The 26,160-nt window shown below is 42.7% G+C and overlaps 1 protein-coding gene across 1 annotated transcript in view; it reads left to right on the forward strand.

Annotated features, from left to right (window-relative positions):
• The window catches only part of LOC147718790 (connector enhancer of kinase suppressor of ras 2-like), a 1,944,591-nt gene that overhangs the window by 1,221,009 nt on the left and 697,422 nt on the right, over positions 1–26,160 (forward strand). The window contains exon 14 of the mRNA XM_086967239.1: positions 17,562–17,801. Within this exon, the coding sequence (XP_086823365.1) occupies positions 17,562–17,801 (240 nt within the window). The remainder of the gene's footprint in view (positions 1–17,561; positions 17,802–26,160) is intronic.

Below are 26,160 nucleotides of genomic sequence, written 5' to 3' on the forward strand. Positions count from 1 at the left end.
ACCCATTCAAATATTCTAGCAACCTCAAGAAGACCTAGTTGTTTACAATTTTCTAGGCCCAGCCACTACTGTAAAAAGAATTGCACAACCCGACAGACCCATATTGTATGGAGAAAGCCTTCTTTTTCATTTCATTCATTCATTGTAGAATTCCATCTCATTTTTCATTAAATTTGCTTGCTTTATGGTTAGACATGTTCAAGACTGTCTATAAATACACTGTTTACTATTTATAAAGATCAGGAGACGAATAATCCTTTATCCGTATATTCTGGGGTATGTAGATTAGTTTATACCCTCGATCCTAAAGCAATTTCCAGTCTAAAACTTCAACATGGAAATCCAGTAAAAATATATTATCGTTGCAGCAGTCAGTATGCTTGACTTATGCAAGTGGGGGCAAAACCTAGTATATTGCATCCAGGTAACAGAGCACTGGGTTACACTAGTGGTCACATCAGGAGCGCTACCAAAAGAAAAGCAGCTCATGCCATGGCAGAGAGTCTGGTGTTCTATGGAGTGGGTTGTTTTGGAAGAATGCTGGAGGCATCAACAAAATACAAGGCACTTGCGCTGTCAGTGCGTCACTTTTAACATGGGAAAAAGTAACGTGCTGGCGGCCCAAGGGCTTGTAAATAAGCCCCAAAGTTTGAAGATTGAGCTGTATGCTTGGCTTCCATTGAGTCTACCACTGTAAGCAGTTTAACATGATTTGTGGAATACGTGAATGTGCCAATCAATCATTTGCAGACCATTGGATTTAGAAAACATGCATGACACCACCTTGAGTTGTGTGGATAATTTTGAAAAAAAAATTGAACGTCTATTTTTTTATAGTAGAATCATGGACACTTTCTTAAGTAAACTACGTTCTGTCATACAAAGGAGCCAGTGATAGCCCTCTAACATTTTTTCTAAAACAACCATACCTTAAAATCGCTAATGAAAGGTCTTCGGTTATTTGTGGCCAGATATTATGTAAATACCTCCACTTTTAAAATAATAATCCTGGAATACAACATAAGAAGTTCATAAGTATTAATAAGATCTCAATTTTACCTAATGGTCAGTAATGTTTTATTCATCCCTGTTACCCACTTTTCTTTAATAAATAAATTAGGAAATTTTTCACAGGCACACAGTAGCAAGTATATATTAAACACTGAAGTGTATCTATCCTATCAGAATTCTCACATAAACTAAAACATATATGTAAGTTTTCATTTTCTCAAAGTATTCGGGGGAAGTGGATGCATAAATGTTGAATAGAAATTGAGAATCATGTTGTATAAACTTAATTACTCTGAGGAACATTATTTAAGGAAGTTAATTGGATAAACTATGAATTATATTGTAAAATATATCATTAATCTGGCACTTTTAGTCCTATCAGTTGTATGCTCTATGATAGGGGTCGCCTTATTGTGAGAAATCCCGGAGAAAAGCCCTCCATCTAGCCTCTACCAACCCCGGGATCGGAAGGCTATGACCGTGAAATCTTCCAGTGCCGCTCCGCTACTATCGCCAACAGAGATGAAGCCGGCTTTAGCATTATTCAATATCAAGAAACACAGTCTCCAGTGGAAACCTAGCAAGACCTCCGAATTCACAGTTGAGATGCAAACAGCAGCTGAGAGGAGATGAGCTTGGGATTAACCCTCCGGTGTGATCCACGGCCGTCACCTACCTTCTGGGCTGGGCCACGGTTGCTCTGCATCCCGGTACGACTGCCTCTCTCTGCGCTTCCTGTAGCAGCTGCATTGGCGCCTGAGATACTTCCCACAGTCTAAGCAATGAGAGAACTCTGAGCTACTGCTGCCCTTGTATCACTGAGCGATTTTTAGGAAACAGCTGAAAGCCTTTCTGTTTTAGCAATTTTTGCTTGATTTATCTGTACTTCCTCCCTCAGTAGTATTCTGCCTAGTTAGCGCCGCGATGCCCCAGGGTAATTTGAACGCTTTATAAAAACCTTAACATAACATAGCATACCATTCCCTAACGAAATGGGAAAGAACAACGAGTTCCAGAATACCACCCTCTCATCCCAGTGACTGCCACTCCATGTAATCCAGCACCCAGAATTTGGCTTCCTTCCCTGATTTGTGGTTGTGGTCCACAGGATCTACAAGCCTCCATTCAGGGCCGGACTTGGAACAGAAACCGGCCCTGGCAAACTGCTCAGCTGCTTCCCCCCCCTCGGGGTGAAGAGGAGTGCAGCTGAGCAGTTTGCTAGGGCCGGTTTCGGATGATTTTGTTACGGGGGCCGGTATTGCTGACCCCCGGTAACAAAAACAGCCCCCCAGAGGCCCAAAATCGCCCCCACCCAGGCAGCCCACCAGGAACCGCCCGGTGCCCGCTACGGCCAGTCCGGCCCTGCCTCCCTTCAATCATAGGGATCTAGGGGACTGGGACCAGAGTCTTTCATCTTGGCGGTAAAATCGTATGCAGGAACACCACATGCAGCCTGTCTTTGTCTAGGATTGGCAGCCTGAATTACGCCTCAAGATGGACTCCGCCTTCGGGAACCACACTGACATCTTATCGGTAAGGATGGTTTGGTGCAGGGCAGCCATTTTGTCCCCTTCTACTGGCCCTCTCCATGGCCAGATCACTCCAGCTCGGAGCGTGAAACCAGCCTCTGGTGCTGCGATACCGCGACCCCGACCGGATTAAGGATCTGCCTACATGACTTGAAAGGGACCCCTGATGTTAACCTTCTTGGTGGCAGGTATTGCGGGACTTGAATGAATTCCAGCTACAGTCTCAATTCCCCATCCTCCAACAAATTTTTTGTTCACCTTTACCTGCATTTGTGTTTTTTTGTTTTTTGTTCTCCTGTTACCGCTTCATTACTATTTTTCTTTCATATATAATCCATCACTGGCCAACGGTATGTTGTTGTTGTATATTCTACCCTTTCCTATTTATTGGATCTACTCATTTGTAATTATTATGTCCACACCTATGTAAAGCACTATGATACCTCCGGGTCTAGTTAGCGCTATATAAAACTCTTCAAATATGAAAATATGCTGGACAAATATGGAGTGTCATTTTTTTAAAGTGCAGAAGCGGGGGATAAACTAAATGCCAGGCACTCTAGCACTCTATAGGAGTTAAGGTTGGATGATAAATGTTTACTCTAAAAGGGATTTGGCTTGGGTTCTTATGGGGTAGTGATGGAGTGATGGCCAAATTTAAGTTAATAGAAAATTAGAAATAATAAAACTTCTTACATATACGGATATCATTGCCTAAAACAGTATACAAAATAACAGAATGTGCGGAAAACAGAATGAAGCCCGCTAAGACTTTGGTTAGGAAGATATAAACTGCCATCTGTAGCGAAACTGCCTTTTTTTCATGTTCCTCTCCGGAACGTCAATTCGCCAAAATGCCAGGGGTACTGGAAGTAACATTGTACGCCCTTTGACCTTCCGTTTCACTCACACGCAGGCTTACACATAACAAATACAACCACACTTTCTCACATGAACACACACTCATTGACAAGAATGCGCATAACATACTTCAAATAAATGTAAAAGCATTTTGTTTCTTACCTCAGCTGCCAGGGAAGATCATATTCCAGCGAATTGTACTCCATTGTTTTACACTAATAGTGAATAATGCTTCATTATTCACTATTAGTGTAATAAACCAAATGAGAAGGCCTAACCAGCGTCCATAAGGGTGAGCTGGCATTTTGTTTCTGCCACTGATTGTTGCCACATCTGAGGCTAGGAGTTGCAACGGCAGCTGCGACCCCTAAATGATGTCCATGTTCATACCAGATCTTTTTCCTTTTTCTAGACTCTATTTTTGCTGCCATTTGGACTCTGCAACACTGCTATGCAGTGCCGGAGTTTGTGTTCTCTGGCCATAACATTGTTTTGGTCAAATTGGATATACCCAGTTGGTCTACTCATTGTCCTGTAAGGCTAGAGGTGGCTAGTACAGAAAACACACCAAATGGATTGGAAATAAAAAATCATATGTCGGAACAGCTTGCAGAGCAAAGAACAGCATTAGGACTACTTCTTTTGATTTGGAGATACAAGACAAGGCTTGTCTTATTCATACTGAGGATAAAGTCACAGTGGGGAGGAGAGCCAGTTTGGACCCGGAGAGGTTGGAGGAGATCTCAGCGTAACAAGAGTGTGGCCAAGGAGCTGACAGTGGGTCGGCCAGATAGAAAAAAGGATCTGACATTTTTAAATAATGGCTCTTTGGTAACTATAAAGTAGGGGAAAGAGGAACTGCTGCAAAAGGAGTTGGGGGCTAAGAGAAAATAGTCTTGGGTGGCAGAATTTCTCAATCATTGGATAATATGGGCACTTCAACTACTGAGAATCCCTGGATGTGGGAAGACTCCACCTGAAGAACAAAAATACTTTGCTGTCATTAGACTCCTTAATCCTGCTATAAGATGCCTCACTCAAGGACGTAATGGTCCAAGGACTTCTGACTTCTACTGGCACTCAGGGAATGGAACTGCTGTCTGAGGGTCAAGTTAGTGGCAGAATTCTCACAGTCACTGGCTAGTGCACAGGATGAAACTGTCATCTGAACCACCAGCTGCTGAGAGCATTCCTAGACCTTGGAAGACTCCCGCTAAAGAAGAAAAAGTCCCTTCTGGTAGAAAACTCCTGATTCCTGCAATAAGCAGACTCACTCAATGATAACATGACCCAAGGAGTCATGAGCCATACTGGCACTCATGGACTAGAACTGCTCTCCAATGGTCAAGAGTGGGCCTCCTGTTTATCTGCCTTAGGGACACAAAAGGTAGACCTACTCCTTATGCCAAGAGAGATTAGCTGACCACCGAGGAGTGGACCCTACAGTAGACTTGGCTGGAGAAAGACTTGGTGGCTAGAGGCTTGTGCTGAGGAGATAGGGTCTTCAGGACTGACCAGCAAGATGCTGAGAAATGGGACACAGGCATTTTTCACCTCTGGAGGACTGAGACAAGATGCTAAGGCTTGCCCAGGAGGGTCACCCCCATGAAGGCATGAAAATCAGGTGCATTCCACTTAGAAATGTTTTGATGTGCTGAAAAATTAAAACAGGTTTATGAGAATACAGGCTCATGAAGCCAGCCTCGCTACAACATCCAGCTTCGCTCTGGTGTAGAAAATTTATTTTCAATAAAATGACTAAGCTTAAAGGTAAAAATCCAGTCCGGGTTGAGGTAGCAAATCTATGCGACCTTTGAAGCATCCTTGCAGGCCTGAAATACAGCTTGTTCAACTCTGAGGTTTTTGCACCAAAACCAATGGCTTCAGCAGGAGCTTGAAAATAATGTAACTGACTGGATAGGACCCTCGTTGGCAACAGCCTTGAACCATGCCCTACTGAAAGATTTATTTTAACTGTCATTTCAGACACAAGGTCCGAAGAAAAAGCTTTGACTGGGAGCGCCCATATCGTTTATCCGAACTCTGGTCCATCGCAGTTAGTCCCTGTCAACCACAAATTGTTGTTTTTAAATAGTACTTTGCCATTTTAGACGCTGTTCCCGTAAAACATTTAAAAAATCATATTTCCTGTTCCTTTTATCCAATTCTGATAATCTTGGTGTTTTTTGCTCATTACACTTTATCTAAATTAGTTTGGGTTTTTGTTTTGGGTTCATGTTTTTTACTTTAAAATTGTTGGTATTGCTTGAACTTAAAACACAGTTTTCTTGGGATTACTTACTGCTTATGGGCAACTTGCGCAACTTGAACTTTGTTCTCATTTATATGACGCAACTTGGAATTCCTCGTTATTGGCAGCTACCCTTCTATACTTCTATATTTCGTATAATACATGGGGCCTTATTTATGAAGGACTTGCGCCACTTTTACGTGACTTTTAAAATGGGAAAAAGACACGCACCGGTGGCGCAAGGCCTTCATAAATAAGGCCCATGGTACTTTGGTATACTGTTGGAATGGGGAACAGCCTTTACGACGTGGCTGTTACACCGCCGTGCCGTTACAACACGGTCTTTTCAACGCAAGTCGTTACCACGACTTGCGCTGGAGGGCGCTGCAGGACAAGGAATTTTTTAATTTACTATCCAACACCTTCCCTACTGTACGTAGGCTGGTGTTGGAATAGTAAATTAAAAAATGTTTAAGTCCGCACCCCCTCCAACGCAAGTCGTGGTAACGACTTGCGCTGAAAAAACCACGTTGTAACGGCACGCGTTGTAAAAGTACGCGTCGTAAAGCCGTACATCCGTTGGAATAACTATAGCTGCAGTGTGATCTGAAATACATACTAACACACCATGGGTTTTATTTAAAAAAGCCACACACACGCACTCCCCAACAAACCTCTAAAATCTCTCATTTAAATTGTAGCTTCTGTAATTTACTACGCTTATTAATGGCAGATATGAGATATTAATTGTTATGTAAAAACAAGTTATTATTATTATACTTTTGATTATTTTAGAAAACAGATTTATCTTGCATCTGGTTGTAATGCATGGTTCTTCCATATAATTAGGACTGAGACGAGGACTTCTCACATCTCTTCCTGACTAAATTCCATAGTTTTTGTTTTACTAGTTGTCCTTTTTTAGAAGATGGCAGGTCATTAAAAAGGTTTTCCAAGTTGACATTTGTCATTCTGGATTGCTTGATGCGTTCAGGTTCTCAGGATTTGTGGTATTACTAATTAGGTTGGTGATCTGGAATCTTTTTGGCCTCAGAGTTTCTGGTTCCTGTGCACTGTTCTGTGTGTCTATTGGGGTCTTCAGTATTGTAGGTTCTTATGATCTCTTCCTCAGTCTAAAGTTCTGTTTTACCCTCACACTTCTCATGTCACTTTGGTTATAGCTCTTTGAACTTTTTTGCGTCATGTTTGTATCCATGTATGTAATTGGCAGTGGCAGTACCGCATATGAACCAGCGCTATCAATATTACAGAAGTTGCTGGGCAAGTGTCTGTGGCCCCCTTTGTAGTACTACAGTACCTCCTCAAATGCAAAAACAGGATGCATATGTTGCGCTGCCAGGGTACATTGTATGTAATACAGCCAATTGTGTTTCTTGCACCCAGCACCTTTTTGCTTGGTTATGTTGCCAGTGTAATAACAGTGGTACTCTTGATGAATCTGGTTGTCTTATTAAGTCTCCCCACAATTACTTTCCACCACAATGATAGACATACTTAGAGTCACCCTTTTAAAATGTTAATTGTCTTTCTCAGCTTACTGTTTTCTGTGCTTCAAACATTAATGCACCTTCACACACACAATGAAGTGGGGCATTCTGCATTGAAAAATTATAATATACTCAATTAAGTGTTGGATTAGGTCAGCACCTGCTTGATTCAAATTTTGACATCTGAGAAAAAGGATCAGGGGTTGGTAAATGGCAGCAAAGTGGCTAGTATCTCTAACAATGCCCTGAATATGCTAAAAGAGCTCTCAAAAGCACACCTTGGCCTCTTCATACACATAGTTTAGCAACGTTTAAGAGAACAATGTCTTGCATGCCATACAAAACCTTTGTCATTTAATTCCTAGCAGCTCTGATAATTATTCTATTCTATTCTATTCGACATTAGGAATGCATCTGTACAGCCCAAATGTGCACACAGAAGGGTGTCATAGTAATGTTCAAAGGGAATATTAAGTTTGAAATATTTTTCAAAAAAAATATTGTAGCTAGAATACCCACTACACAAATCCCATGAAGATAAACATATAGGTAAATGTAGATTTATAAAACGAACACTATATAGACGTACCTTAACAATGTAAATCTTCTAAATCTTCAAGGAATGTAGATGTGGAGTTGAGTAGTAAATCTGTGCTTATCCATATATGCTATCTCCACAATATTTTGGTAGCTGATACTCTGACAAATTTTTATATATAAGGAAAACAAGGTGCTGCCCAGTATTCCTGAGAACTTGGGTGCTAAAGTCAAAAGAAATGCCAATGGTTCCCGAAGATAAAGAGACCCTGACAGACATTAGCACACTGCCAATGGGTAAGCCCCTAACAGCAGAATGGGTTAATGACATTCCCTGCCTTTTCTGAAACATAATTCCTTTCCTCTGTCTGCATTATTTTTTGAATGATGTTGCCATCCCTTGTCATGATGATGACTCTCTAATGAAGCAAACAACAGGGTTGAAACGCTGACGTCCTCACTATGTTGACTAAATATTGATTGTACAGAATTTCAGTGCCTAGAGTCACAATATTTTCAGACTTTCTTCCCGCAGTCCTTCTGTGGACAGTCACTATCGTGCCTTTTCTTTAATTGTCTAATGTATAATTTATTAGCACTGCCATGTCACTTGGAGCACCGACTTTACCAAATTTGTAGCATTGTTTGTGTGTATATTCATCTGATTTACATAAATATAAACTTGTTTTGAGACAAAGTTTCCCTGGGCATTTTCTTTCACTTTTTAGGTTTGTTCATACAAGTTCAGGTCCATCACCAATGTGTCTCTTTATTTTAGGGAAACATTTTTAGTTCTTTTGAGATTATATTTTCCAAGCACAATGTTTTTGTGATCGATATTCTGACATACAACCCTGCTTTTTGAATCAGTTATTAAACTAAATAAAGTCTGATGAAGGCAATTAAAAGTTATAGCTTACAGCCCCATGTAAGAGGGCATAGACATATATTAAGTGTACCTCGTTTAATTCATAACATTACATTTTTATATAGTTATTGTCATTTGATTTTCAAATATGATATACTCTCGCTGAATCAGCCTTAACTAATTGCAGCTTGCAGACCCCATGGTGCTGCTGTAGGCACAGCTGAGATCTCACTGGCTCTGGCGTCTGTTTGTGAGAGATTAGCCTTTTCGGTTTTTCTTTATCTTCCATTGAAAATCTGAGCCGACTGACAGTACCGCACTATCTACATACAGCACAGTTGCACATGCCACCATTTTAAGTTAAAAAATAATTATTATGCTACAAAAAGGTGTTTGACCAAGTTCACTAGAGATTGTCCTTGTAAACTGTTGCTGCAGACTAAACTAGAGTTCGGTTCCCAAAGAATTCGTAAATCTCTAAATGTATACAGTAAATAATATTATTTTCAGGAAAAGTGGTTTTCGTTGGTCTTTTCTTAGTTTAAAATTCATGCAAAAATTGAAAATGTTGAAGATAAATAGGGCCTATTTCAATCAGCGTGAGGGACCCCTCTCACTCTACCACATTTCAGTGCCAGGCATGTGCTCTGCAAAAAAACACACAATAGCAAAACATAACATGAAATCAAAACAAAACAGCAAAAGGCATGTTAAACAAGCTCTTAATTATTAATACATTATGAACTCCTGGGTTGGCGGACACTCCATATTTTACAGCTCGGGTCTGGAACCACGCGCCCTCCTTCACAGCAGGGCCGGCTTTAGGGCGGTGCTACTGGGGCTCATAGCTGGGAACAGCAACCAGCCCTGGCAGATTGATGCTCGACCGGCCCTAGGAGAGGGTGTGGGGGGAGGGGTGCTAGCAAAAAGCACAGCTCCCTCTTTTGTTACTGGGGGCCAATATTGCAGCACTGCTGAAAAACCGGCACCCAGCGACAAACCAAACCGGTCCCCAAGGCCAGAAAAATACCCCCCAACCCTCCGGCCCAAAAGGGTAAAGACCGATGCCCGCTACGGCCACCTCGGCCCTGCTGGTGTGGCTGCAATGGGCGCTGACCTGGGGAGAGGGCGCTGACCTCTGAGGGGTCGCTATGTTCAGCAATAACTTCTGATTCAAAAACACCTGCAGCAGAGTTTCTTGCACTTCCAGTTTTCAGGCACCAAAAAATATGAAGACGACGCTTGTGGTTAATGTTCCTGCAAGAGAAAAAAGGTGGAGTTTCGTCCAGTTGCAATTTTAACTCCCCATAAAGTAGCACAGAGGGTTAAAATGCCTGCTGCAAAGAACACATCACGAGCAGATCACAGAACCTTATTTTATGTGAATAGCTGAGGGGATTACAGCTTTTGTCACAGAGATCCTTCTGTTACCACAGTTCATAAGACACAACCGTGACTGTTAATAACGGTCATCAAAGAGCTGCATGCAAACTGCATAAAATAGGTTAGGACGTTATGTTTTTTCTCTCCAGTCTTTTATCATCTATTCATAATGTTGATAATTGTGTTAGTTTGGGTAGATAAAACCGTACTTTAAAAAAGATTAAATATATGGGAGAGAGGGGCCACAGTGAGACAAGATGTACTTTTCCCCAGTGGTAGTGATGGAATCTGAGAAGGTTGTCATGGGGGGAGGGCGCCAAACATTATTGTCGCACTGGTCGCCACTAGCGCTAAAGCTGGCCCTGCTTCACACCACGGGGTCCCTGGGAGCAGGGACCCCTTTCAGTTGATGGGAATATAATGCCCTTATTAAGGTCTTGATTGGTGCATCTGATAATATATACTCCACCACTCACACCCATATCATTCAGGGGACACGTGGAAGTAAATATACGGGTGATATAGGCTTTGCAAATATTTTTGGATTCCCGCATAGTTAAAACTGTGTGCATGTTTTATTGCATTTTCCTGATCAATGTCTTATATTTGCCTCGGAGGGACCACAGCTACTTTTGTAGTTGCTACTTACATATGTGGGAAATTTGTCAGTAGCAGAACACTTGGAAACGTAAGTGGCAACTTAGTAGTGCATTAGTTGCGAGACTAGCCCATATTCTATGGACATAAGCATTGACGTTTTTTCAAATTATATTATTATGATTCTGACGTACTAATATTACAAAACTTCTAGTTATTGTTTTATTTGAATAGGGTCTTTCTCCGTTCTATTACTCTCAAACCTTGAACAGCTAGGTAGGTTGCTGTTGCCTGATCATCGTGATGGCAGGATCAACACATTATTGAGGTTTAATAGACTTTGAAGAAGGAACTCAGGATACTAACATGTCAACAACCTTTGCAAAATCATCAGTGATGTCATTTGAGATGTCATCAGTGATGTCATGAGTGATGTCACTGACCATGTCATGAGTGATTTAATATGTGACGTCATCAGCAGTGCATTGCGAGTGCGCAAGTTATAGTTAGCTGAACTAACTATAACGGGGGTTATTTCAATGGTTTTGTATGAGTGAAATGTCCAGCTAACTATAACATGTGTGAAACCTATGGTTTTTTCAGTGAATTTGCAAGGTTTTTTAAATGCTAATTCCTAACTATAACGTGGCTGAAACCTATGGTTTTTTCAGTGAATTTCAAAGGTTTTGTAAATGATAATTTTTAAATGTATTAATTGTTATATTTTATATAATGATTCACTACAATATGTTAAAATATTTATTTTTAGATACTTTATTTTTTAAATTACATTACATATTTTTAATATAAATTGAAAAAAAATGTTTTTATACCTCTCTGCAACGCAGCCCCCTGGTGCCTTTGCAGAGGGGGAAATAATTCCCCTTGCATACTGGTGGTCCCTGGGGGCCAACTAGCCCACCTGGAACCTCCAGTATGGGCCAGGGGGCTGCACTGCAGAGGGGTGTAATGAGGCCATGACCCTTTTTACACCGCTCTACAACGCAGCCCACGGCACGTTTGCAGAGGGGGGACTACTTCCCTTTGCATACTGGGGGTCCCTGGGGGCTAGCTAGCCCACCAGGAACTTCTAGTATGCGCCAGGGGCTGCGTTGCAGAGAGGTGTAATGAGGCCACGCCCCTTTTTACACCTCTCTGCAACGCAGCCCCCTGGCGCATCTGCAGAGGGGGAACTAATTCCCCTTGCATACTGGGGGTCCCTGAGGGCCAACTAGCCCACCAGGAGCCTCCAATATGCGCCAGGGGGCTGCATTGCTTTGCCCCGGGGATTGGGGCCCCCCACACTTCTTTTTCACTATGCCCCCAGGATTTGGTCCCTCCCCAGGGGGTAATTTGAAAAAACAGACCAGGAGGAAAAACAGACCAGGTTTTTTTTTGTTTTGGTTTTTGGCCTTGGGGGTCCTTGTAGGACCACCTGAGCAGGCCTAGGGGGTCAGGGTGTTTCTACCCTGCCCCCTTTTTGTGTTCTACACGTTTGTTTTTCTGCTTTCTTGTGCCTCAGTCTACCGAGCTCAAGATGGCTGCCAACACTTCCTGGTTTGGAGTGTTGACAGCCAATGAGCATGCAGCTCGTGCTCGGAAAGGTACCCCGCGGTTTTTGTAAAAAAATGAATTAATTGGGGGCCTTGAGGGTCCTTTTGGGACCCCCTGAGCAGGCCTAGGTGTCAGGGTGCTTCTACCCGTCCCCCTTTTTGAGTTCTACACGTTTGTTTTTCTGCTTTCTTGTGCCTCAGTCTACCGAGGCACAAGATGGCTGCCAACAATTTCTGGTTTGGAGTGTTGACATGCCAATCAGCATGCAGCTGGCGCTCGGAAAGGTACGGGTACGTATGCGCACGGTACGCGGACCTGTACGCGTACCGTACACGTACCGTACGTGCCTTAGATATACTTATGATTTTACTTATGATTTTCTCGGGAACTACTGAGCGGATTTACACCATTTAACAAAAAGCTTGATCTGCGAACCGAACTCTACCTTTTTGCCAAATATGGTGTAATTCCGTTCAGCAGTTGGGGCTGTAGCCCTGGCTAAAGGTCCTATGGAAAATTGCATTAGGAAAAACACGTTTTGGGCCCCCCCTTTTTTCTCGGCCCCTGCTTCGCAAATCACCCCAACTTTCAGGGAAGGAGCGGAGCGGAGCAGGCCATTTTCTTGGAGAAATTCGTGAAGATTCGCCCACCGGCGCCAAAGTTATTCCACATAGAATGTTGCGGATTTCCTATAGAAACTAGGTCCTAACTATAACTACCTACTGGCGACCGCCAGTAGGTAATACATATATATATATATATATATATATATATATGGTTGAACAGCTGCAGCCAATCTTGCGGGGAGTGAAGTGGCTTCGGAAGCAACCTCCTTCCGACGTAGAATGCACAAGTGAGGCTCTCTCACCAAACTAACGCAGCCGCCGCCACAGCAATGTTGGAAAGAAAAGCCACGCCACTCCAACGTTCGTTATGGGCTAAAAACGATTTATTTAGCGTTCAAGGCCACCAGATCTTACGCGTTTCGGGCATCCACCCTTGTTCACAGATCATTCGTTTTTCCCGGACATTTTTTTCACAACCACGTGTCAAATTAACATAGAAGACACACTACATAACTTAGGCTAAAGCAGTCTTTCCTCTAAGCCAGTGCCATAAAAAATGATTAAATGGTGAAGTGCCTTATCCAATAGATCTGAGGCAGTACATTGTTATATATTGGTATTAGGTTTTAGTTAATCAATATTAATATCTTTTTGTACATAGTGTGCTATTTATTTATTAGTGACCAACTGTTATCACTATATAATTGCGATATTTGCACATTGTCTCAGTCACATGTTTTTTATAAAAATGCATATATATTTTTATAGATTACACTATATTTATTTTTTTAATCATAAAATAAATTGTATTATGATTGTGATTTTAACAACGCATTTATGCTGTTATCTTAACCATTTAATCATTTTTTATGGCACTGGCTTAGAGGAAAGACTGCTTTAGCCAAATTATGTAGTGTGTCTTCTATGTTAATTTGACACGTGGTTGTGAAAAAAATGCCCGGGAAAAACTTTTTGCATTTAAGCCATTGTGAACTTACTGACGAATGATCTGTGAACAAGGGCGGATGCCCGAAACGCGTAAGATCTGGTGGCCTTAAACGCTAAATAAATCGTTTTTAGCCCATAACGAACGTTGGAGTGGCGTGGCTTTTCTTTCCAACATTGCTGTGGCGGCGGCTGCGTTAGTTTGGTGAGAGAGCCTCACTTGTGCATATATATATATATATATATATATATATATATATATATATATATATATATATATATATATATATATATATATATATATATATATATATATTTTGGTCTACTGGGAAGTGGATGTATCAGATGTAAGCTCTGCTTTAAAGGGCAGGCAAAGAGTATAAGTAAGCGCCTTTGACTCAATGTTGTAATTATAAGGAGCTAGAATTGCAATGTTGAAATTTTTAATGATTAGCCCCAGGTTTAATTTGATTCAAGGCAACATTCAATTCGAAGTTCACTGCAGGGTGATTGGCACAAAGTATTAAGGAAGGAAATTTTAACTTCAAATAATGTGAGCCCTTCCCTGCATGTGTAAGGTGGAACCAGTTTTGAGGGCTGTATATTAGTAAATGTTCCCTCTTCTATACGTCTAGTACCAGGTTAGACTCTCATTACGAATAGGGGAGTACTGGCAGCACCCTGACTGTTTAGTGCCACAGAGTTGGGGGCCCAGTTTTACTGGTAGGAATTCCACAAGTTATTCCCTGTTCCATTGGGAATATCACTCTCTAAACCCATGGTAAATGTGAATGAGGGATTGATGGGAGCAGAGGGAAGGTGGAGGGGGTGAGAAGCATGGAAGACGGAAATATCATTGAATGGCAGATGCGCAGAGTGTAATATGCTATTTATTACCATTGATGAGTGTGGGGACGGACCATCACTCATGAGAGGTGACCCAGAGCAGATTGGATGCTGCACCTCAGTAAAAATACACGGTTGAAATATGACAAGCATAAGAAACACCAGTTGTGGCTTGCAATGCACTGAACACAAACCATGTCTCACGCAATTCATTGTGCTCAATACACCACTTTGCCGATTGCACAACCAAGAGCAAGACGTGGTAGTGGCTTGAGCCCCAGCATGCATTCTGTGCATTGCATACCATAACTGGGCGATTTCATGGATTCATTAGGTCTGAATTCCATTCCATGGCTCTGACGGCCCAATACACATTTTGTTGAGGCAGTGTACTATTAAAGATATATTCCCACATATAGATGTACAGTGAAAGGTCAAATGTGAGTTTATTGCCACAGTACTGTGAAACTGACATTAGAAAAATGTTTTTACTGCCTCACGGATTGCACAGTGATTGAACAGTGGTGAACAAATGTTGTTGTTTTTTTACTTTTCATAGGGAAACAGCTCTCCTAATAGTCACAAGGTCTCTTCAATGTGATTTTACCTTATTGCATAAATGTAAGACCTTGCATCCTGGATTAGGTTAAATTCATATTATTAAAACAGGGATGCACATATAGATTAGGAGATCTAGTACGGAAGCAGATTCTGATCAAGCAAACCCCCCATTCTTTTTTGTTTTTAGACCACTGCTGTAAGTCTCCCTATTGGAGCCTCACCAATTATAAGTTTCTGTTAAAGTTGCTTTTTGCTGCAAATGCTGGTGCCTACCTCTTTAAAATAAAGCTGATTGATGTCTACAGCTTGGCACATATATCAATATATGTAGATGCAAAGAGACGGACAACCTGCCTAACTCAGCCTGACATCGGCAGGCAGCTAGCAGCGTGGCAGATGAGACCCAGAGTTCCTGGTCTGCTAAGGCTTTATAATACAAGTGGATATCCAATATGAAATTCCCCTTTTTTTTGTAAAATCTGTAGTGTTTAATCTGTTTTTAATCTATGGTAAAGGGTGGACAAAACTTTACTTTTGAGTGTCATAAGGTAAAAAAGTAATTGATGTATCTTTTCCTCTAATTATCTGGGCTACAATGTTTATCCAGAGTCTTTTTTACTCAATATAAGTTTATTTATATTCTTAGGCTTATTTACCCAAGCCAGCCTTATTAGAATTCATGCCTTGAACTGCTCTTCTAAACCAGTTAGTTACTCTATTGATTAGTTGCCCCCCTGCCAAAATAGATATATCATGGAAGATATACCTTCTACTGGAACAAAAAGTGGTGCAATGTTTACAAGGTGATTAGCTCTGTCTTTCTGACAACTACTGGTGTTATATTGCCACTGAGGCAAAAGAAAGTCACGCAGCCCTCTAACTCCAGGCACCACAGAGGTGTTTCTTTAAATGCTTTGAGGGAAGAAACCAGATATGAGTGTGGGGAGCTTGACTCAGAGAAGAGGTGTGCAGCAGTGTCCTTTCAAGCAAACATCTGTGTTCTTCCAGGACTATTGTGCAATTAGGTTTGACTGCAAGGGTCTGCTTCCCATCAGTGAAGAGTGGAGAGGGGGTGTGCCAGTTCTGAATCGCAAAGGAATCTCCATCTTCTCTAGCTATGCACCACCATTTTTAAACCCTGTAAAGGATGAACAGTTGAAGAGAAGAGAAGCAACAGGACAAAAAGGATGGCCCGCACAATGGGTGAATCCCTCTACAGAGTGGGAGGGCCACTTTGAACTTGTGCTTTTGGGACTTTTATTTAACTCTGTCTCCTGAGAAATTGGCAGTAGCTCTTGTCTCCCTCTTGGGGACATTAAACATTGACACTGAAGAAATGGGGTCCTATTGTATTTCAATGGACTGGTTGTGGTTGTGGGTACCATAGGAGAAAGAACCACAGTCTCCTGCTGGACATTGAGGCACTCTGCAAGCTTCTACAAGGCCTGGTATCTTGCGGAGTTCAGACAGGGAGAGTGGTCTCAAAGCCATCTTAAGGATTTTGGGGGCCCTGGTCCAAACATATTTTGAGGGCCCCTGTTCTGACCAGCTTTGAATTTATTATCTAATTTGGGCCTTTCAATGCCCTCTTTGGCCAGGGAGATATGGTCCCACGCCACTGCAGAAAACTCCTACAGAAAGCCAGTATATTCTATTCAGTTACTATGTTTTGCAGGGGTAGAGTGCATTACAAGTTTTTGTACTTGGCTGCAATCATAATAGTGTAATGTGCAATTAAAGGCCTGACTATGACTATGCAGAATGCAGTTGTGTAAAGGAAACAGGGGACACCCCACTTGGAACCAGGGTACTATCTATAACCAAAAACAGTGTTTCAGAATGCAGCACACAAAGAAAGAGGAAAAAATGAGGAGAAATACAGTTACATCTCCTTGTTTCGCTTCCACTGGACAGGCGTAGGCGTTTGATGTATTCCCAGGTTTATAAGTATTCGTAAATCTGGGAATGCATCAAAATCCATGGGTGTTGAATGGGAACACCCACCACAATGCCCATGGAATGCCTCCTTGATGCAGACTAAGACGAGGCAGCGACTTGCACTACTTTGCCTTGCCTTGCCTTGCGCCATGAAAAGCCATGCAGAGTGCATCAAATTAATGACGCACCGGTGGCTCAATGGGCATGTGAAAAAGATCCCAACTTTATTGTTCAACAACAGACTCGAGGTGGGTGATTGCTAAGATGATTTTTAGAGAAAAGTGATTAGGGACAGCCTTAGCATGAGCACTTGCTGAGTGCAGAGCTGATCGCATGTTCAGCCAACTCCAAATTTATCTGAGTTATTATATGAACTTCATACATTAACTCAGAGAAATTGCAAATTCAATATGAACCTTAGACAATTCCAAACACAAAAAAACAGGCACTCGGCTCTGTGCTGATCCAGCACAACTTATCATGAACATCCACTAGACTTCACAGTCAGAACTTCCTCAGTGAATATGTCAAGGATGTGATAGCATTTGTTTTATCCATTTTTTTTCTTGTCTTTTTCTCCTTTTTCTTCCAACAACTGACTCTGAGAACTCGCTCTTGAGATATCTGAGTGATGACAAGATCCTGGTGATTCAGGAAGAACCAGTGACGCAGAAAGACAATAAGCGGGACACGGGTCGAAAGTCAAGGAAAAAGGGCAAAAACCCAGGAAGCCCCAACTTCCCCATAAGCCCATCCCTGCTGACGTCCAATGTGCGGCTGGATCCTGGGCAACAAGACGTCTTAAATTTTTCTCTCGCTGAGAGCAACACGGTCCCACTATACCATGTAAGTTCTAAAAAATTAAGTTGTGTGCTTTTAAAATGCTTAAGAAAGTGTCTCATTACACCTCTTGGAATGAGGTTGAAAATTGCAGAAGTGTATTTTCCCCTCAAAAGCCTGATAGTAAACCAGTTGTTTTTCTTGCACACATATACCATGCAGCTAATCTATTGACGTTCTTTTTGGGTGAATCTAATTAAAATTCATGTTGTTGCTACTGTTCTCATTATTTGTTTTCTATGTAAGAAAAAGACATGAGATCAGTTCTAAATGTTCATGTAAAATGCTCGTTGACTGTTTTTTAGCAACAGTATAATGACTGCCTACAATACTTTTTACAGTCATTTCTCAATAGAATTAGGGTTACCTGAGCCCAGGCCCTATGCAGTTTGAAACCAAGACCAGCATTCAGAATGTAAGAACCCATAGTGCTCCCTGTACTTTCATAAAGGTTGCTAATCTGTCACGGAAATAATGTGATGCTATGATGGTAGGCCTTTTTTCACACCAGATGTTTCAGGAATTAATTTTATGATAACCCTTGTCTACTGGATGCCTTTAGAACCTCTTTAGTTACTTGATGGCATTGTGGTAAAATCAATATTAATTCCAGCTACAGATAATGAATTATGTATTACCAGATCAACTCTTTGCCCTCGCTTAAATTGTCCTAATGTCCTAATTACTGATATTGAAGAACCAGCCCTTCTTTGTTGTTTATCTTTCTTACCCGTTGTCTTCTAATAATGAAAGGTATCAGTAGATGTGTGTTTCATGTCAGAAATTCATTATTACAGCCTATTCCTGTGTAGACGACTGATAGCATGCATACACCTGGTTTATGTTTTTAATAGTTTCTTGTGTTCTCAATATATGTTTCAGATAGGCATACAGTGTTAGCGGAATATCTTTTGCCTAAACAATTATACAACTGCTCTAAAAACAGATTCCCCTTTTGTTTTATTTAATGTGTTAGTCTGCTAAGCACCTCACATTGTTCTGATTTGCTTGATGTGTAATATTGTACTTAATGTACGTCATAGAAAAAAGATCTTCAGAGGGAAAGTTTAATAAGAGCAGAAATTGACACTAGGTTCTACTGTTATCTTGGCAGAGGCTTGGCATTGGCATTGAGCAAGGTGGGGCGCAGGGAAGATCCCTGAGGAACCCCACACTTAATCAGAATCAATGGAATTTTCTTAGAGCTGAAAACTGGTCTTCTGAAACGATTAAAATAACCACTTCCATGCCACATGGCACCCCAAAGTTATTTAACCTTGCAAACAAATTCGTATGGGATACGGTTTTATTAGCAGCGCTATGGTCTAACAAGTTCCATCTTGATCTAGTGTTAGTTTGAGGTCCTGAGCCACTGACAGGGTGGGCTCCTGTCTGGGAGGGTAAAGAAGACTGTTCTGCTTCAGAAATTCAGACAATTGCTTTTTAATGTGTTTCTCTAAGACCTTTCCAGAAAAGAGCAGAAATGATATAGGTCTGTAATTTTCCGGTTGCCAGAGATCTAAAGAAAGTTTTTTTTATTAAAGGTTTAAAATGTGTATGCATCCAAGCCTTAGCAACCACTACACTGAGAAGGGAATAATTCAATCAATAGAGTTAGAAGGAAGCAGTGATCCTAATGGAAAAATCCACTACAGATCGGAGATCATAAATCCTGCTTAAAGTAAGGACGTGGTGGGGATCCAATATTGATATCCAGAGGTAAGGTAATCAGTTCACTTCCACCAGCCTGTTGAAGTCTTATGATGTCAAGTATACTTGGTAAATCATGCCACCAAAAGAGGTCGGACACTTTAGAGCTTGCTCTTTGTCTGCCGTCTGATTGGAAATTCTTTGAGCCACTGCTCTCATTTAAGACTCCAACCTGCTGGTGGAGGTCTTCAATAATCTAAGCATTTTTCTTTGCAATAAGAATCCTACCGGATGGTGAATGTTAATTGAATTGATCGTTTACCTTACTTCTGGATACCATTATTGGATCCCCACCACATCCTGACTTTCAGCAGGATTTATGCTCCTCGAAACACTCTCTTCTTTTCTTTCCATAGAAGATTATCTGCCAGTATTGATTAACAGGGTTGAATCAGGTTCTTCCCTAGACCCTTGATCCCCCACCATATCTTTAATCAGGTGGCTGCGTTTATCTGTCCAGAACCAAGGAATATCATATCTTGAATTATCTGTTCATGTGGCTGTTTACCCCGCCTTTTGACAGTACTGAAGAAGACCCGCTGTGACGCATATCACTCTGCACTGTTTCCAGGGTCGAAACTTCGAGGTTATTGTCATACATGTCCATACAGCCTCCTTGACCCTAACTCAAAATCATCATTGGGTCTTGTATTCATGTTGAAAATCAAGGGACAGTAAATACATTTTGAATCAAATTTATCTATGTCACTTATGTATGTCATGTATATAGTGCACCACTGACTTCACTTTTTCACATATGTCACTCATTTTACAATAGTCACTCTTGTATCGTCAATGTACAATTTAATTGTGTCTGTGACATTTTCAATTGCCTTGTAAATAACAAAATCCATACTAATATTATAAAGAGAGAGCCCTAACCTTTGAGGCGGGTAATCTCAGTACCCACAGCACCAATCACAACACCCAATACAGCATTGGATAGGGCAGTTACAGCAGAACGACATAGGCTATACAGATGGCCAAAAGAACCTTGCCAGTAAAGTAGTCCCTTGTAGGCGTGGGTGTGGGCAGGGCGCGGCATGATGACAAAAAAAGCGTTCTTTAAACGTGTGCGTTGGGCTGGGGCGTCTGCTGGGGGCGTGACAAAGGCGGGGGGCGTGTGCTGGGGGCATGACAAATGACAATGGCTCAGCAATTGAGCAATTGTGTGGGAGCAAGGGGCAAGACAAACGACAATGGGCGCGGCAATTGCACAAGAGGCATGTGTGTGGCCAATGGGAGCAGAAATGCACGAGAGCAAAAGCCTTCAATGGGCGTCTGAGTTCAGCTGGAGGTGCGCCAATTGCGCAATTGCACAGGAGCAAGGGCTGTGACAAACGACAATGGGCGCGGCAATTACGAAATTGCACGGGAGCAAGGGCTGTGGCCAATGGGCACGACAATCGGCCGCCAACAATCGCGCCGCATTCCGAATTTAGGATGCCAATCGCGCACCTGGGCATATGCGTTCAATGGGCGTCTGTGTTCAGCTGGAGGCGTGGTAAGTAACCGTTCGCTCTACTCACTTGTGGGCCTGTACATTGTGCTGGGGGCGTGTCACACATACTGGGGCCGAATGCAGTGTGTGCCTTGAGCTGGGTGCATGTCAAACAGACTGGGCCGAATACCGTCGGTGCTTTACTAAATTGCCATTACGTTCCTGCCTTCACGTCATGTGGGTCCTAAAAAAATAATAATACCGGGAAATAACTTTCAAGGGTCACATAATTTGCATTGTAATACGGTCGTCGCTGGAGCCGGGCCTCAAGCAGGGGCACACGCCACTGAGCGTGCCTGCGGGGACAATAACTGCAGCGTCTCCTGCGCGCTGTCACTCAACTCTCTGCATAAACGAATTTACACACGGCGCCCAACATCAACCAGGGCTGGAGCCGGCCTCAAGCGGCGGCTGACGCGACTAAGCGGCCCTGCTGGCACACTAACCTTGAAACTGACTGCACTTTCCCACACGCGCAGCGTCTCTAGCGCGAGTTGTCACCCACTCAACTCTTCATACCCGGACAATGTCGGGACGGGCTGCTAGTATTAAATAAAACTCTGTTTTTGGCAAATCTTCCTTTCCTGGTGTGTTCCTATCATAAGGTTTCATTTCCTAAAAATAGGTTTGCATTTTTTTAAAGATTGTTTTGCATTTGTTGAGAACAAATTGTGATACGTTGTTGCCTTTGTATTGAATACACAGATCACAGCAATTGTATTACCTAATAAAACCAGTTGTTTTCTATATCATAAACACCCAGGTTCTGAGGGACACAGTGTCACCCCATTAACTCTAATGGACCATTTTCTTTTCATGCCTTTACATTTCTTTTAGGCTCCTAAAGCTGGAAGTCAAACTATGGGGCCAGCCTTTTGACCACGAAACACAGTCGATTGCAAAGCGGGATGGTTTTATCGAAAAAGACCACCCTACCCATGCCAGGCATGTTAAAGAGTGGCTAGGTGATTAAGGAAAGATATCTGAATCTGGACTACAAAGTGGTCTGAGTATGTCATGGAGAAAGACGTATTAACTGTTATCTCAGGTTCACTAGAGAACACAGATGGTAGAAGATGGCCTGTCTGATGCTAGGAATTTTTCACCAATTCTGTCAGTTGAATTACGGCTAAATTATGTAGTAAGTTAGAAGCTGGTGAGCACAGTATAAGTGGATATTCAAATTACGTAGAAGAGTAAAATTGGAAAATGTTAGGGCATGAGTGGTTATTACTTCCACTAAAGCTTGAAGGAGCTATGTCAGGGTCCCAGGAGGGCAGTAAATGAGAGACCTGAAAATGCAAACATGGGAGAAAACTGGCGGTAAATGAGAGGGCCTAAAAATACAAACATGTCAGAACACCTAAAAGGGATAATTATGCTTCCACAGTCAGGTACAGAGAGCTTAGAAATTACACAACCTAATGCTGAATTGCAGGCTATGGCTCTCCCTCCTTAATTTCTGCCTAATTTATTGTGCCTAGTCATGTAATAGCCAGAAGGAATAGCCAAATTAACACCCGGCATTGAGCTCTCATGCAGCCTTGTGTCAGTTAGCAACATTACATATGGTTGTTCCGTGTTGAACTTGGCCCTTTTTGACTAAAGTTCCTTAAACGTTTTGCCTTCCTCCTAGACCTTTTCTGACATTATATTGCCAACTTAGATGCTTTGGGCACTTTGTCACTGCTGATCAGTGTCAAAGTGCAAGTGCTCCATGTATAAAGTGTTATGGTAATTGGTTGTCCTTAGCTGGTGTTTGTCTTACTAGTAAAGTGCACTATGTGTGCCAGGGCTGGTAATGCAAATGTTGCTAGTAGGCCTGCAGCACTAATTGTGCCACTCACACAAGTAGCCCTAAAAAGAAATTTCAGGCCTGCCCTGCAGTGCCTGCACGCAGTTTGTTAACTGCCTTGTTGTCCTGACAAGTGCACTCACTTGCCAGGCCGTACCCTTCACTTTTTCAGACACCCCTATAGTAGGCCCAAGGTACCCCCTGGGCAGGGTGCAATGGATGTGAAAGGCAGGAAATGTACTGAGGTGTGTACCATGTCCTGACAGTGAAATACTGCCAGATTCGTTTTTCACTATTGCAAGGCCATCTTGCCCATAGGACAGAATGGGGAATGCTGTGTCACAAGTTTGCAGCATATCTTCCCATAGGCATAAGATGGAGAGATGGAGTTTAGTGTGCCTGAACTTTAATAACACATCTTTTTGTGGAGATGGTTTTGAATTGTGTGTTTAGAAATCACGCTTTTAGAAGTGGCTGGTTTCTTGTCCTAATCATCCTGCATGCCTCTGCCTGGTTGTGTATTTACTGTCTGGGTTTGGATATGATAGGGTCTGGTGAGTGTCCTGACCTCAGGGAGGAGGAGACGGAACAGCAACAGGCTGGCCTGCATTTGATGTGGTGGAAGGAGTAGCCCCTTTGATACGAAGAGGACTGTGCTGCTGTCACAAAAGAATGGCTCCACCTCCTGCGGAGTGTCGGCTGCCAAGACCCTCACTATCAAAGAAAGAAGATGTGTACTGGCAAGAAGACACCCAGGTCTGGTTTGGACCGGGCTCAGAGCCCCCCTGAACACAAAGACTTCAAAAGCATTGAGGGGTATAAATGTGAGAGCTAAAACCACCTGAACTCAAAACTAAACTCAAGATTGAAAAAGGATTGAAACTACTTCGTGATCAAAAGGAACCTCTGCCAAAGAAGAACAGCTGAAGAGACTGAATAGAAGGACTGCCCTTGCTGTTTGTTCTGGGGCTGGCCTGCAGTTTGCTGATTTGACTAAGGTGAGGACAAGGGACTTTGATGTGTGCTGTGTCCCCCTGCTTGAAAGGACTTTGCTGTGTGATGTGTCCTGAAGTAACTTGTCTCCAAGGGCCTGAGGAGAGCTTGTCCCCTGTTGTGGAAACTCAGGAACATCAAAGTTTCCAACCATGTCTCAGCGAAGCTTGGTGTGTGTGCTTTTGCACGTCTGAGACTGCTGTGTGGTCTGTGGTGCTGCTTTCCAGGTGCCCTGTGACCGTGAAACATCGTCCACGCTGCTGCATTGCTGTTTTTGGCTCGAACCGTCATCGTAACTGAGGCTGTGAGTAAGGATCGCCTCTGCCGGTCCGGGGCCGCAACATGCTAAAGGATTTCTTGAAGCTAAGGAAGATCAGTGGCGGCTGGTCCATGGGGGCGTTTGGGTGCCGCCCCCCTGTTTTCTCGCTGTGCGAGAAGGCAAACAAAGGTAGTTATTATCACCAATGATAATAACTACCATTTGTTTCTGCCTTGCCTTCTCGCACGGAGAGAAATTAGAAGTTCCTGTGTGGGCGGTGTTACTCGAGGGCAGGGGGGAGCGGCTTGCCCACTGTTGGTAATACTGTATGTTTGGGCAGCCTGAGAGGCTACCCAAACAGACAGTATTAACAGAGTAGGCAAGCCGCTCCCCCCTGCCCTCGAGTAACCCCTCCCACTCTTCCCGTCTCCCTGTATGCTGCTGTGCTGCAGCATACAGAGAGAAATGACGTCAGTAGGGCAGCTGGCCAAACCAATCCCAGCGCTGGCTGCTGTGGAGGGGAGGGAGGCTGCCTGCTGCCTTCTGATGATGTCGGAATTCTCCAGCGACGGCGGGATTCTGAAGTCTGGATCCTGGATCCTCAGTCAGGATTCAAAGAAAAGCGGGAAGCCGTCAACTAAGCCTTTGGTAAGTTTCGGAGACCCGAGCCAGCATTAATATTATTTTTTTTATTTTATAAATTTTTATTGAAAAATATAAGTGGACACAGCATTAATATTATTACTGCAGTGAAGTATAATGAGAAGTCGAGGAATCGCCGAGGAATGTTCAGGGAAAACAGCTTGGCGACTCCTATAATTTAAAGTCTATGTCAGGGAAACCCAAACTCAGATGGGATCTCTCGGCATCGAACAGTTTTCTGTTATAAAGTTCCGACTGGAAACAGTTAATTTTAGATGAAAACTGTTTTAAAATGTTTCGCATCTTCATCGTGCACTGTTCTTATTGAAATATATTACAATTTCACTGTTTATTAAACTTAGCATGTAGTGTTAAACAGTTTTAATTTCTGCATCTGCCACCGCAAAAAGCAGGCATTGTAAAAAAGTGCATTTTAATCTTGTTAACAACTGAATATCCACATTTTCATCTCAGGGGGGTTAGGGGTGCTCTCCTACGGTGCCTTCAAAAATCAACACAAATCCATCAGTATGGATGCGCCACCAAACCACAGAGCACGCAGGGCTATCATCTCATAGCGTCTTTTTTTTTTTTAATACCGCAGCCTACAACACATACCAAGTTCAATAGAAAGCAAAATGTGACAAAAGCTCCCGCCCCCACACTGCAAACCGGCCACTTTGGAAAAAAGAAGCCCACCAGAATTCAAACATCATTCTTACATTAAAAAAAAAAACATTTCAAATTGGATATATATGACTTATTGTGCACTTGAGCGTCTGAGCTGAGCAAGGCAAATCCGAGTAACGCCAAAGCCAGATTCCTTGCTGCTAACAATCCAAGGCTGGGCTCCATTTTTCGGCCACCACCTTGGTGGGTGTGCATGCCCCACAATCCCACAAACGGAGACCCCCACACTACTTGGGGTCCTATCCTGCCGTCAGTTTCCGCGAATAAAGTTGCATTCAGTCCAGACCGGCATCTAGCCCGCGATCGACGGAACTCACCCAAGGAACGGGAGAGGAACGGCTCTCTGGCCCTAGGGTTGAAGCCACCTTGCACATAAAAAACGCAAAATCCACCAAAAATCAAATCCAGGTGTGGCAGACATGCAGGTTCTGTCTCATGGTGACAGCTCGCAAGAGAAGGGAAAAAGAAGTAAAAAAACAGAAAGAGGTGATTTCCAGTGCAGTATCCTTTGGCTGTTTTGCACTTTCAATGGCAGAAATTGGTCTAATCGCATGTGCACATCCTGAAAAGGAGTGCACTTCACTGCCAGGGCTGGTGTGCACAGGCTGCTGACTCAGTGCAGTGTAGTGTCAGCTTCTTCTGCAGACCTGTAGGCGCTCGGACTTTAGGCAAATTGTGTGTGTGTGTGTCTGAGAGACAATCAGGCTTGCTCACCAACAGGTCCCAAACATTTGCGCCTCACCACTTTCAAATGTCACCAGCCGCCACTGAGGAA

Source organism: Lissotriton vulgaris, chromosome 4_1 (assembly GCF_964263255.1).
Source record: "Lissotriton vulgaris chromosome 4_1, aLisVul1.2, whole genome shotgun sequence".
In the NCBI taxonomy this organism is placed as follows: Eukaryota; Metazoa; Chordata; class Amphibia; order Caudata; family Salamandridae; genus Lissotriton; species Lissotriton vulgaris.